This window comes from Puma concolor, chromosome B1 (assembly GCF_028749965.1).
Source record: "Puma concolor isolate L17-30 chromosome B1, mPumCon1.1.hap2, whole genome shotgun sequence".
Taxonomy (NCBI): domain Eukaryota; kingdom Metazoa; phylum Chordata; class Mammalia; order Carnivora; family Felidae; genus Puma; species Puma concolor.
Genome location: NC_141670.1, coordinates 143,020,827 through 143,033,192, shown reverse-complemented (window position 1 = coordinate 143,033,192; position 12,366 = coordinate 143,020,827). Strand labels below are relative to the sequence as shown.

Genomic DNA, 12,366 nt, shown 5'->3' with positions numbered 1-12,366 from the left:
CCCTAGATAAATCATTTTTCATTTAACCTTTCAGGTGATTTTATATTCCATCAGCCTGGGAAGGGGGAGGAGAGAAGACAGAATGAGATCATTGAAGAAAATGGCCAATGAAGTTTAGGTTTTATTGCAGATGATTCTTTTTTAATTTTTTTGTTAACATTTATTTATTTATTTTTTTAACGTTTATTTATTTTTGAGACAGAGAGAGACACAGCATGAACGGGGGAGGGTCAGAGAGAGAGGGAGACACAGAATCTGAAACAGGCTCCAGGCTCTGAGCGGTCAGCACAGAGCCCGACGCGGGGCTCAAACTCACGGACTGTGAGATCATGACCTGAGCCGAAGTCGGCCGCTTAACCGACTGAGCCACCCAGGCGCCCCAACATTTATTTATTTTTGAGAGACAGAGAGAGACAGAACACGAGTGGGGAGGGGCGGGGGGAGGGGGTGGACACAGAATTTGAAGCAGGCTCTAGGCTCTGAGCTGTCAGTACAGAGCCCGACATGAGGCTAGAACTCATGGACCGTGAGATCATGACCTGAGCTGAAGCGGGACGTTTAACCGACTGAGCCACCCAGGTGCCCCAACTGCAGATGATTTTTTTTAAAAGAAACAACAAAAACTTCCATGTTCAAGTTTTGATGGTTTGAAGGAGTTTTTGAGTTTGACATTTAACAACTTGATTTGCTGCATATCAAATTAAAAAAACAGAATATATTCGAGTGTGGTCAACTGGGATGCTTTAAATATTTTTATGGTGTTGCTTTCTAGCATTTGATGAATATAGAAATATTAGCCAGAAGGACATTGAGGACAGCATAAAAGGAGAATTATCTGGGCATTTTGAAGACTTACTGCTGGCCATAGGTAAGCCCTTGCGTGTTTGGAAACTGAGTTACTTTGCACTTGTTTTAAATTGATGTGAAGATTAGCTCCTTTCCTGTAGGAATCCTGAGTGATGCATCTTTATGCTCCCATATCCCCTAGCACAGTCCATGGTACACACGATATGCTCAACAAATATTGTTAAATGGATGCATGAAGCAGTTATCTTTTTAGGTTTTACTTTATCTTTTAATTTTGTATTGGTTTGTCACCACGCTTGGGTTGTAAACTCCCTGAAAGATGAAAATATTACATTTATATTGCCATTTTTATTGGGGCTTGTTGAAAGACTGAGCAACTAAGCCAATTTAGTGATTCATCATATTTGGTTATTTTTGGAAGATACCAGTGGCTTCCCAAAACTGAGCCCCGGTCAGAGCTATAGGTCTTCTCCCTCTTGGCCATGCCAACCAGGAGTGTAGAACAGAAGGTCAGTCACAGACCAAATCTGTTCCTAGAGACATGTGAATTAAGGAGCAGACGCAAAACACTGTTACATAAGTGGATGGGTCTTCTCAATGAGGTCTCTGCCTCGTTGTTATTTATCAGCAGTTAAAGATGCTAGAAGCAGAGCAAAGGTACACCCTAGGGAGTTAGCGGTGTAAGCGTAGGTGTTGCTGTGTCTAGGAGTTGGAGATGAGTCGGCTGCTGTGGGAGTTTCTCTGGCAGGTAATTTTATTTTCCTCATGACTAAAGGTAATTACTGTGCTAACGTTCTGTGCAAATATGACGTGATAAGCCTTTGAAATTCAGGTGAAGCATTCCCCTCTTCATTCTCAATAAAAGCCAGTGGTGATGAGGGGGTAGAGTGGTATGGTTACTCAAAGAATCTTTTTAAAAAATATATTACCATAGATTAACTCAATTTCCATTAAATGAAACTGAACATTACTTTGCTTTTTATAACAGTCCGTTGTGCCAGAAGCATGCCTGCCTTTTTAGCTGAAAGACTGCATCAAGCTTTAAAGGTTCGTCTGGAAATTTCATTTACATTCTTATTCTCCCTCAAGAAGAATATGAAAAGTATTGCATAATATTGATGGAATTTCATGTTTCTTTTCTCCTTTGATGAGTTCTCTTTTGTAACTAAATTGTCTACTAATTTGTCTCATAGGTAGATAGAGAGTATCCTAATCATTATAGAGACAGGTACAGTGACGTGTTGACTAAATCGTTTCCTCCACTTCACAGTATACGCAGGCAGTAAAAGTTGTTTCAGAACACCAAGCCTCAAGCCTGACCCATTTGATCCAGTGGCCTCTCAAACTGCCTTTCTTAGACTAAACCAAGCTGAGTCAGTAGCCTTTCGTGCCATAGAAACCCTGGGTTTCCTTGTCTATTTACCGCTGATAGATAGTGAAGTCTCTGAGTACAGGCGTTTTTCTTGCTCTTTTCTATCTTCAGACCTTTGCACTGAGCCTGGAACTTTAGAAGATGCTTACTTCAGGGTCTTCACTGGAAATTTCCTATAAAGGTCCACATGTGCCTTCAAAGTTATGTTCAGAGTGAACACGCCAAGTCCCTCACCTCACCCCCCACCCAAAGGTGCTTCCTGTCCTGTGTTCAGTCACCTCAGTGGATAGCCCCAACAGGAACTAACCTTGCCCTACTTTCTGAAGTTATACCATTCACCCCATCTTTGTCCCCCATGCCTCAGCCACCTTGGCCTTCTTTCTGTCCTTGACTATGCCAAATGTCTTCCCCCATCAGAGTCTTTGAGTTTGTCGCCCTCTCTCCCTGGAATGTACCTTCTCCAGATCTACCTCTGGCTGGCTCCTTCTCACCTTTCAGGTCACCTCCTGAGAGAGATCTTTCCTGACTAAACAGGTCAGTTTGCTTCCTTTCAGTCACACTCCATTAGGTAATTCTTACTACTATTTACATAAACATGTTAATTTTCTTTACTGTCCATCTCCATCCATTAGAATGTAAACTCCATGCAAATAGAGATATAATCTGTGCTGTTCACTACCATATGCACAGTACATGGAGCAACATCTGATATATAGTAGATGTTCAGTAACTGTTTGTTGAATGAATGAAGAAATGAATAGTGTCAATATCCACCTAACTGCTCAGCAAGAAATTTTACACTTTTCTCCCTCCTTCATTTTCCCCAAATGATACATCCCTAAATTTTGTCAATCTACCCTTGTAAGCACCCCTTAAATCTACACATTTTCTCCATTCCTACCACCATTATTCTAGGTCAGGCCATCATGAGCTCTCTTCTTGTTACACAGTCACCCCTGGATGGGTCCCAAAGCTTGTAGTCACATTCTGTTCTCTGTATCCCACTCTTGCCCTGCAATCCCATCTGCATGCTGCTGTCAAAGGGATTTCCTGAAACACAAATCTGATCTGCTCTCAACACTGTCATGTTCAACAGATTGCAGTTGTTCTCCACATTTGGGGTAAAGTCAGAATTTCATTTCGTGGTTTACAAGGTCCAGCCTTTTCAGACACATTTCTTGCTATGATTCTTCCCCATTATTTATGCATCCTTGAATGTGGCATTCTTTCTTGGCCTGAGCCTTCATGCATGCTGTCTCCTCTCTTGGAACATTTTTCCCCCTCTCTATGTAAGCCCTACCTTCTTTTCATCTGGCTGATTATTTAGGTCCCAGCTCAAATACCACTTTCTCAGACAGACTTTTCCTAATTCTTGATCTATTTTAGGCTCTCCTTACATATGCTCCCATAGTACCCAATATTTCCCATATGTTGGATTGTATTGTAATGGCTTGTTTTCTTGCCTGTATCCTTTACAAAATTGAAAGCTTAGAAAGGGTATCTCGTTTTTGTTTTTGACATTTGGCATGGTGATGGCACAGAGTAAATGCTCAATAAATATTTCTTGAATATATGAATGATAAAGTTTGATGACAAATGAGTGGAGAAGAGTCACTGTGGTTGAATATTTTGTGCAGCATTATCTATTTCTTATAAGTATAGATCTATATATTGTTTTGCGGCCAGTGAGATTTGTATTGTGGACACCTGTATTTCTTAACAGGGTGTTGGAACTGATGAGTTTACTCTGAACCGAATAATGGTTTCCAGATCAGAAATTGACCTTTTGGACATTCGAGCAGAGTTTAAGAAGCATTATGGGTATTCCCTATATTCAGCAATTAAAGTAAGTCTCCCCTTGAAAGTAGTAAAACACATATTGCCTTTTTCTACTCATCTTCTTTCCTGTATACTCTGTAAACATAGAGATATGTGACTCAGTTTTCTTACTCCCTGTCAATGCATGAATGTGTTTTCCGAGTTTAAAATAGTGATAGCATAGGAGGACCTGGGTGGCTCAGTTGGTTGAGTGTCCGACTTCGGCTCAGGTCATGATCTCATGGCTTGTGAGTTCAAGCCCCGCATGGGGCTCTGTGCTGACAGCCCTGAGCCTGGAGCCTGCTCCAGATTCTGTGTCTCCCTCTCTCTGCCCCTCCCCCACTCACGGTCTGTCTCTCTCTCTCTCAAAAATGAATAAATGTTAAATGAGCACTGGGTGTTGTATGTAAGTGATGAACCACAGGAATCTACCCCCAAAACCAAAAGCACACTGTACACACTATGTTAGCCAACTTGACAACAAATTATATTAAAAAAAATAAAAATAAATAAAGTTTACAACTTGAGGAATTGAAAAAAAAATTTTTAATAGTGATGGCATAAATAAACAAATGAGTGAACAAATAAATAAATATATAAATAATAGTGATAACAAAATGTCTCCCAAAGATAGTGATTATTTTTCAGCTCCAAAATCCCAGGCACATAACAGACACTCAACATTTTCTTTTAGGTTTAGTGGCCATTAATTGTTCTTCTTCTTTGGATTATATATGCAAATCAGTTACCTATATTTTATATTGTATTCTTATTTATTTATAGTCTTATTTATTTCAATTTTTCTTTATGACAATAGAAGGATATAAAAATACATGTTTTAAAGTTCCTATTTTTAATGGAAGTATAGTTGGCATACAATGTCCCATTAGTTTCAGGTGTGTGGCATAGTTAAATCTCCTCTTGTTTTACTCAAAATATAGAGAGCATGGTTTTGCACTGTGGAACTCTTTTCATTTCAGTTTATAGGAAGTTTTCTCATTCTTTTTAACAGCTGCACATCATTCCATTGCTTATGTATTTGCACCCACCATATCAATAGATGTTTCCAGTTTTTTGCTGTTACAAACAATTGAATGATGTTGTGCTATGCATGCCCAATTTCATGAGGTGCAAATGTATCTAAGGGATACAGTCCCATACGCCAGTAGCATTGCTGAGGCAGATGTAAATACATTCGTAATCTTGGTAAATGTTACCAGTGCACTTCCCTTTGCACATCATGTAGTCAACTCGATTCATTCACCAAAACGAATCCTATTTTTCTTTCAGCCAGAGCTTTTGTTTTTACACTAAACCTTTGCAGAAGGTGCTGTATGCTGAAGTGGAAATTGAGGAACTTATTCAACAAGGCACCTCTCAGACTGTGCCTGGGGCTTAGCACAGATTTCATCAGTTCACACTCAATGCAATTTGAATCGATTCTGACACATCACAATAGTTTCAATCAACACAGGAAGATTTAATAATGTTAACCATATTGTACTTACTAAGGCAGAAAAGTAGACTCATACATTTTATAAAGATTGCCAGTAACAAGGTTGAAACAGAAAGAAGGCCTTCAGTTCACCCTCAGCAAACTGGGAAATTAAATTAACCATTAGTTCTCCCTCCCACAATAGTCTGGCTAATTGAGGCTTATTATATTAGGAAATATCTAAACTATGCCTGCCTTGATAGAAAAGAAAAATCCCTGACTAAAGAATTCAGTTTGTAATTTAAAATTACATAAGTTTCTTCATTTCTATCACCTAAGGTACATTTTTTAAAATGAAATGTTGGGTTGGATCAGGGAAAAAAATAGAGAGCTTAATTAAACTATTTCAATAATCAATAAGTATAAAACAAATTACAAAGGAGACCAAAGACCTACCTCCCCCAAAATCCCAGGCTCAGATAGACTCACAGGTGAACTTCACCAAACTTTCAAAGAACAAATCTTATACAAGTTGTACCAGAAAACAGGAAAAGTGAAAGCTGCCTAATTCATTTTATGAATTTAGTATAATCTTGATTCCAAAGATATAGGATAAAGAAAATTACAAATTCATGTCGCTTATGAACATAGATAGCAAAGAGTAAAATATTGACTGAATGTATCAGTTTAATTTTTTTTTTTAACGTTTGTTTATTATTGAAAGAGAGAGTCAGAGCGTGAGCAGGGGAGGGGCAGAAAGAGGGGGAGACATAGAATCTGAAGCAGGCTGCAGGCTCTGAGCTGTCAGCACAGAGCCCGACGCGGGGCTTGAACTCACAAACTGCAAGATCATGACCTGACCTGAAGTGGGACGCTTAACCAACTGAGCCACCCAGGCTCCCCCGAATGTATCAGTTTATCAAAAAAAAAAAAAAACCGCATCAAAATCAAGTGAGGTTTAATCCAGGAATGAAAGAATGGCTCAACATCAGAAAATTAATATGATTGCCCACATTGCACACATATAAAAGATAATTATATAATTATTTCAATATTTTCAGAAAAAGCTTTTGAAAAGGGCCAATACCTATTTATGATAAAAACATTTACCAAATTAAGAATAGAAGCAAACCTCCTTAAATTGATAAAGCTTACATACCAACATATTATAACAAATACATATTTATACTCGGTGGAGAAACTTTAGATGCAATTCCTTTAAGATAAGGATCAGAACAATAATATTCCCTACATACTAATACATACCATGCTACTCCTATCATTAATATACCTTAATGCTATCTTACAGAGGACTAGGGGTCCTGGACAGTATTGGAAAGGAAGAAAAAAATACGTGTAAAGATTCAAAGGGAAGTGTTGAAGCTTCCATTATTTTCAGTAGATACAATCATCTTTCTAGAAAAAATCAACAGGAATTATAAATTATTATCAGTAATAAAAATTCCACAGTGTTGCCAGTTAAAGATCAACCTGTAAAAATTAATAGTCCTTCTTAGACTATATAATCAGAATTAAGCTACCATTCATAATAGAAACAAAAACTATATAACTCTATGGAGAAAACTTTAAGACTGTTCTAAAGAGCATAAAATATGTCAGTAAATGGAGAGCTGGTTCATATCACTTGAGTAATATGATAGGATATTGTAAAGATGTCAGTAATTCCTCAAAGTAAGCCATATAAATCAAATGCAATTTCAATCAATATTCCAGCTAGATTTCTTTGAGGAACTTGGTTAACTTACTCTAATATTTATGTGAAGGAATAAAGATTCATGATTAATCAACCTTGAATAAGAGTAAAGGGGCACCTGGGTGACTCAGTCAGTTAAGCATCCCACTTTGGCCCAGGTCATGATCTCACAGTTCATGGGTTCAAGCCCCACGTTGGGCTCTACGCTGATAGCTGAGAGCCTGGAACCTGCTTCTGATTCTGTGTTTCCCTCTGTCTCTCTGCTCCTCCCCTGCTTGTGTTCTCTCTCGCAAAAATAAATAAATAAACTTAAAAAAAAATAAGAGTAAAGATAGGGAAAGGGCTAGTCCTATTAGAGACTGACATGGTACAAAGCCATTATTGTTTTAAGTGTAGTTTTGGAGTAAGAACAGACAAATTAAGCAATGGAACAGAATGGAGACCTTAGAGACAAATTCAATTGTTTGTGGAAACTCATAGGATAGAGGGAACACCATAAATCAGTAGGGAAGGGACAGATAATTTAGTAAAAATGTATTGGGAAATCTGGTCGATTCTACAGTGAAAAATAAAACTGGATCCTGCCCAACCCCGTATCATTGGTAAACTGCAGATGAACTAAAAACCCAAAGATAAAAGATAAAATTAGAAAGTTAATCCAAGAAAATACAAGAGTTACCTTTGTGACTCAAGAGCAAGGAAAGAATTTTTAAATAAAACTTCAGAAGCACAAATCACATTGCAAAAATGACAAACAAAAGAAAATGTGTTATTAAGTATACTATTAAGTATAACATTATTTACTATTAAGTAATCTCATTACATTTTCAATACTGACACATAGGATTTTTTTGATGTTTAAATTTCTATAATTCAAGAGCTAGAGTTCCATTTTGCATATCACCCGACTTTTGGTTCTGCCTCCTCTTCCTTCTGCCTATAGTTTGGACATTTTTCTGCTCATTTTTCTTGCTCACTACACCTTTCTGGTGTTGGTGATTGGTGGGGGAGAGGAGGAGAGAGAGAGAGAGTAGGAAACACAAATGTGTCCCTCTCATTACTTAGTAGTAAGACATTAATACAAAATTTGGATAAAATTACATTAATAAGATGTCACTGAGCAACAAACTAAGTAGCTATTTAATAAATAGTACAATTCCAAGGTCTTTAATGGAAATCATAGTAGCCATCCTCAACGCATAGTCTATGTGGAGATTTGAGGTGAACATAAGTAAGATAATTAGAAGAATATACTATGAAACAACATACAATTAAATTAAATACTGTGGTACAGAGGAGAGCAACACGGGAATTCAGAGTAAAGGAGTTTGGGGTTAGATAGGGAATGTTTCTTGGGGAAATGGGTCTTGAGCCTACCTTTGAGGTTTAATAAGCTTGTGTTGAGTGCCTCCTGTGGGCCAGGTGCTATGCTGCTCAACAGGGATTCAGGTGAATGCTCTAGAAATGTATGTATGGTTAGGAGTAGGAGGGACAGAAGCAGTAAGGCACTTGATTGATGAGGGGATCTACCTTGGGGAATACTGAAAAACAAAATCCAACTGGCAAGATGAATTCAGACAAAAGAGAGTTTTGAGGTCACAGAATTTGTATTTCATTCATCCACTAGAGATATTTACTAAATGCATATTATGTACCTGGTTCAGAGTTACAATTACAAGCAAAGAAAAAAAAAGTTTCCCCGTCCTTATGGAATTACAAATAAATGTAAAGTTACAACTATGTTAAATGTAAAGGAAAGAGATACAGTGCTGTCAGACCATAGGCTAGGGATAGGAAAAGCTTCCAGGAAGAAGTTATGATTGAGTTCTAAAAATGAGTAGACAAAGGTTGTGGGGTTGGAGAATCAGTAAAGCATTTCAACAAAAGGAAAAGGAATTACAAGGGGAAAGACCTCATGGTAAAGAAACATAATGAGAAATAAGGCTGAAGGGACCAGATCACCCAGGACCATTTGTCAACCTTTGAAGATTTTGTCTTGAGCCCAAGAACCTTGAAGAGTTTTCCACTTAAGTGCATAGTGTCATGATCAGAAGTACATTTTGAAAAGATGCCTGTGATCACAGACGATGCATTGGAGAGAAGAAGGAAGAGATTTGGGAGTGTTGAGTTCTTTTATTAGTCATATTGGAGCTGCTACAACTGGGGATTGCGAAGTAATAATGCAAAGAGATCAAAGAGCAAAGGTTCAAAAGATATTTAGGAATTAAAACTTAGGGGACTTGTTGTGTTACCTTGGTAGAAGGAACAACAAAGAAAAGATGTCAAGGATGACTTCCAGGTTTCTAACTTGGGAACAGATAGTGATGCCATTCCCTGCACGAAGGTCAGGCTTTAGGTGTGTTTGTTTGTTTGTTTGTTTTTGTTTTTTTACTTTTCTTTTTTGGGAATGGGGGAGAAGCTCATGAGTTTGGTTTTACACGTGTTGAGTCAGAGATGTCTTCGAAACATGGAAGTGGAATTGTCATGTCAGGAGCTAGTGGTATGAGATACATTTTCAGAGTCAGTTATGTTACTGAATAGCTGGACGTGAATGAAAATCCTCTAAGGAGAAAATATAGGTAAGAGTATAGAACAGAAGAAATATAAAAGAGAAAAAAGCTGAGAATTGAGAACAGTAAGAATTAACAGTGGGAGAATACAGTTGATGAATCTAGAGCCAAGGAAACTGGTGACAAGAGATGGGAGCCTAAAGCAGATTTGTCACGGTCGGAATGGAGAAAGGAATAACGTAAAAACCACTGCAAAGAAATAATTGGCAGGATGGATGAAATGTAGAGAATAAAAGATGGGATCAAAGTTGGGAGAAGAAGGAATCGGTGGTACCACTGTTAAAATGCACCAACACAGACATTTGACTTCTTAAGAGCAATTAATATGGCCTAAGTAGGAAGACATACATTATGTTCAAAGGCTTTGAAAATACATGAACTTTTTTGTGGTTGTAAAATTTCTAGAATAGCCATTTTACTAGAAGGCATAAAGGTATAGAGGTAGAAGAAAGGATGAACATTTGTTTAGTACTGAGAATGGATCTGCATTTTATGTTAAGCTACTTGGACGTATTTTCTTTTTCTTAAAAATTTTTTTAATGTTTATTTATTTTTGAGACAGAGAGAGAGAGTCAGAGACAGAGTGCGAGCAGGGGAGGGGCAGAGAGGGAGGGAGACACCGAATCTGAAGCAGGCTCCAGGCCCTGAGCTGTCAGCACAGAGCCCGACGCGGGGCCCAAACCCATGAACTGTAAGACCATGACCTGAGCCGATGTCAGACACTTACCCGTCTGAGCCACCGAGGCACCTCTAACTACTTGGATGTATTTTCTTGTCTAACTGATAGAACCGCTAATAATTGTTTACAACTTGGTTGGAGAGGGTAAAGGGAGCTGTTTTAATACCCAGTGAGAGCACTGTTGGTTTATCTGCAGTTCCAGAGATTATTACATCTGGCAGAGCAAAACTTGGAAAGCCCAACAGAGGAAGAGCTACAGTCTATATAAAATAAGAGAATGTATATTAACGCCTATTGTGTCTCATTGTGAAAGCAACACATAACCTCTAAATAACCTTTCTTCATTGTGTCTTTTGCATTACTGCTTACTCTAATATTTATCCTGGTGTGAAACTTGAGGGTAAGAAGTGCTCGCTGTTTGAGTTGCCTTGAATAAAATGAGAATAATGTGAGGATTTTAAACAGTCTAGATTAAAAGCCAAGTTTTACCTCCAATGCTATGCAAATGTTTTACCTGTTTTGCCTAGCAAACATGGCATCTTTGTACACAAGCCTGAATCTCACATGTTGTCTGTCTAAACAAAGATCTTTTTCGGCTAGCCTAGGGGAAAGGAACTGAGAAGCATGCACTTTGGGAATGTCAGGCAATGTAGTATGGTGTTAAGGGGCCAGGCCCTACCTGTTCATTAGTCTCTATATGATTTCCTAACCTCTGTTTTTCTCATTTTATCTGTCTATTAAATGGACATACTTAGGCTACCTACTGCATAGAGCCATAAGGGTTATAAGGTTAAAGTAGTTAACCCTTCCAAGAGCAAGTGTTTGATGAATATTAATATGTTATTAAGATTATCATTTTAAAGTTTTGTTAGAAACGTAATATTATGTAATATTACATAATTGATGCAATCTTATTTTTCAAATCCAAATTGAAATTTAACTGCCATGAATCAGGAAGAATTTAAACATTATATATTGTAAAGAAGATGCTAGGCTGGAACATAATCACACTCAGGTATGAATGAATAACAGAATTACAGATGCATTTCACAAAATGGGACAAGTCGTGAGTCTCACCCCACTGAATCACCCAGGACTGTGGGATTTCATTCGTTTTGGTCCCCTCATTATTTATGCTATATCTGTCCTTCTCTCCATCGGTCCTGTTCCTTACAGTCAGATACTTCTGGAAACTATGAAATCACGCTCTTGAAGATCTGTGGAAGAGATGACTGAGTGAAGAACGCAATCTCCGAAGGCCGCTGCTCCCACAACGGGCCTTTCCAACAGCTCTGCTTACTCCTTTCTCAGAGTTTTGAAAACCCCAAGCAAGCATAAACAGCAACCTGTTTTCCTAACAGACACTTCCATCGTTCCATAATAATGACAAAAAGTGATTCTAGTAGAGCATCTCAGCATCATGTAGGAATTCATAAATGAAATTTTTAAGTAGTATTAAGGATCTACTAATACAACATAAATTATATTTCAGCTTAGGAAGTGAGAACCTTTGCAGAATTCTAACACATTGAATGTGTAAGCAGCATTAATAAAAGCTGTTGCCTTTGTTAAAGGTAATTTGTCTGTTTTTTAGCCCGTACCAACATTGTCTTGCTGGTCGCTAACAATTAATGATATTTTAAAACGCATTTTTGTTATAAAAGCTATTGCTGCTTTGCTTTATGTATTACCTTCTTAATCGCATTTAGCTTTAAGAAAGGAATAAAATGAATGTAATCCTGGCCTGCTCTTTCTAGTTGTGATCAAGCTATAGGAGTGGCAGTGCATGATAAGTTATTTCAGCCCCCAGAAAACATCTGCTGAACTATTAATCTAACCACTTCCTGTCAAAATGGCAAGCATGAATTGTGGTTGTTTGATGCTAAATACTACTTTCCCAGAATGGCTATGTAGAATCAATTCTTTAAACTTTCTTTTCCTCTAAAATAAGTTGGCAAAACTATGCATTTA

At 37.8% G+C, this 12,366-nt stretch overlaps 1 protein-coding gene across 2 annotated transcripts in view; it reads left to right on the top strand.

Moving 5' to 3' along the window:
• Positions 1-12,137, top strand: part of ANXA3 (annexin A3) — a 52,491-nt gene extending 40,354 nt beyond the window's left edge. For both annotated transcript variants that reach the window (XM_086704781.1, XM_086704780.1), the window contains exons 10-13: positions 773-868; positions 1,796-1,854; positions 3,903-4,025; positions 11,572-12,137. In XM_086704781.1, coding sequence (XP_086560907.1) covers positions 773-868; positions 1,796-1,854; positions 3,903-4,025; positions 11,572-11,631 — 338 coding nt within the window. In that variant the 3' untranslated portion in view covers positions 11,632-12,137. The remainder of the gene's footprint in view (positions 1-772; positions 869-1,795; positions 1,855-3,902; positions 4,026-11,571) is intronic.
• The last annotated feature ends 229 nt before the right edge of the window (positions 12,138-12,366 follow it).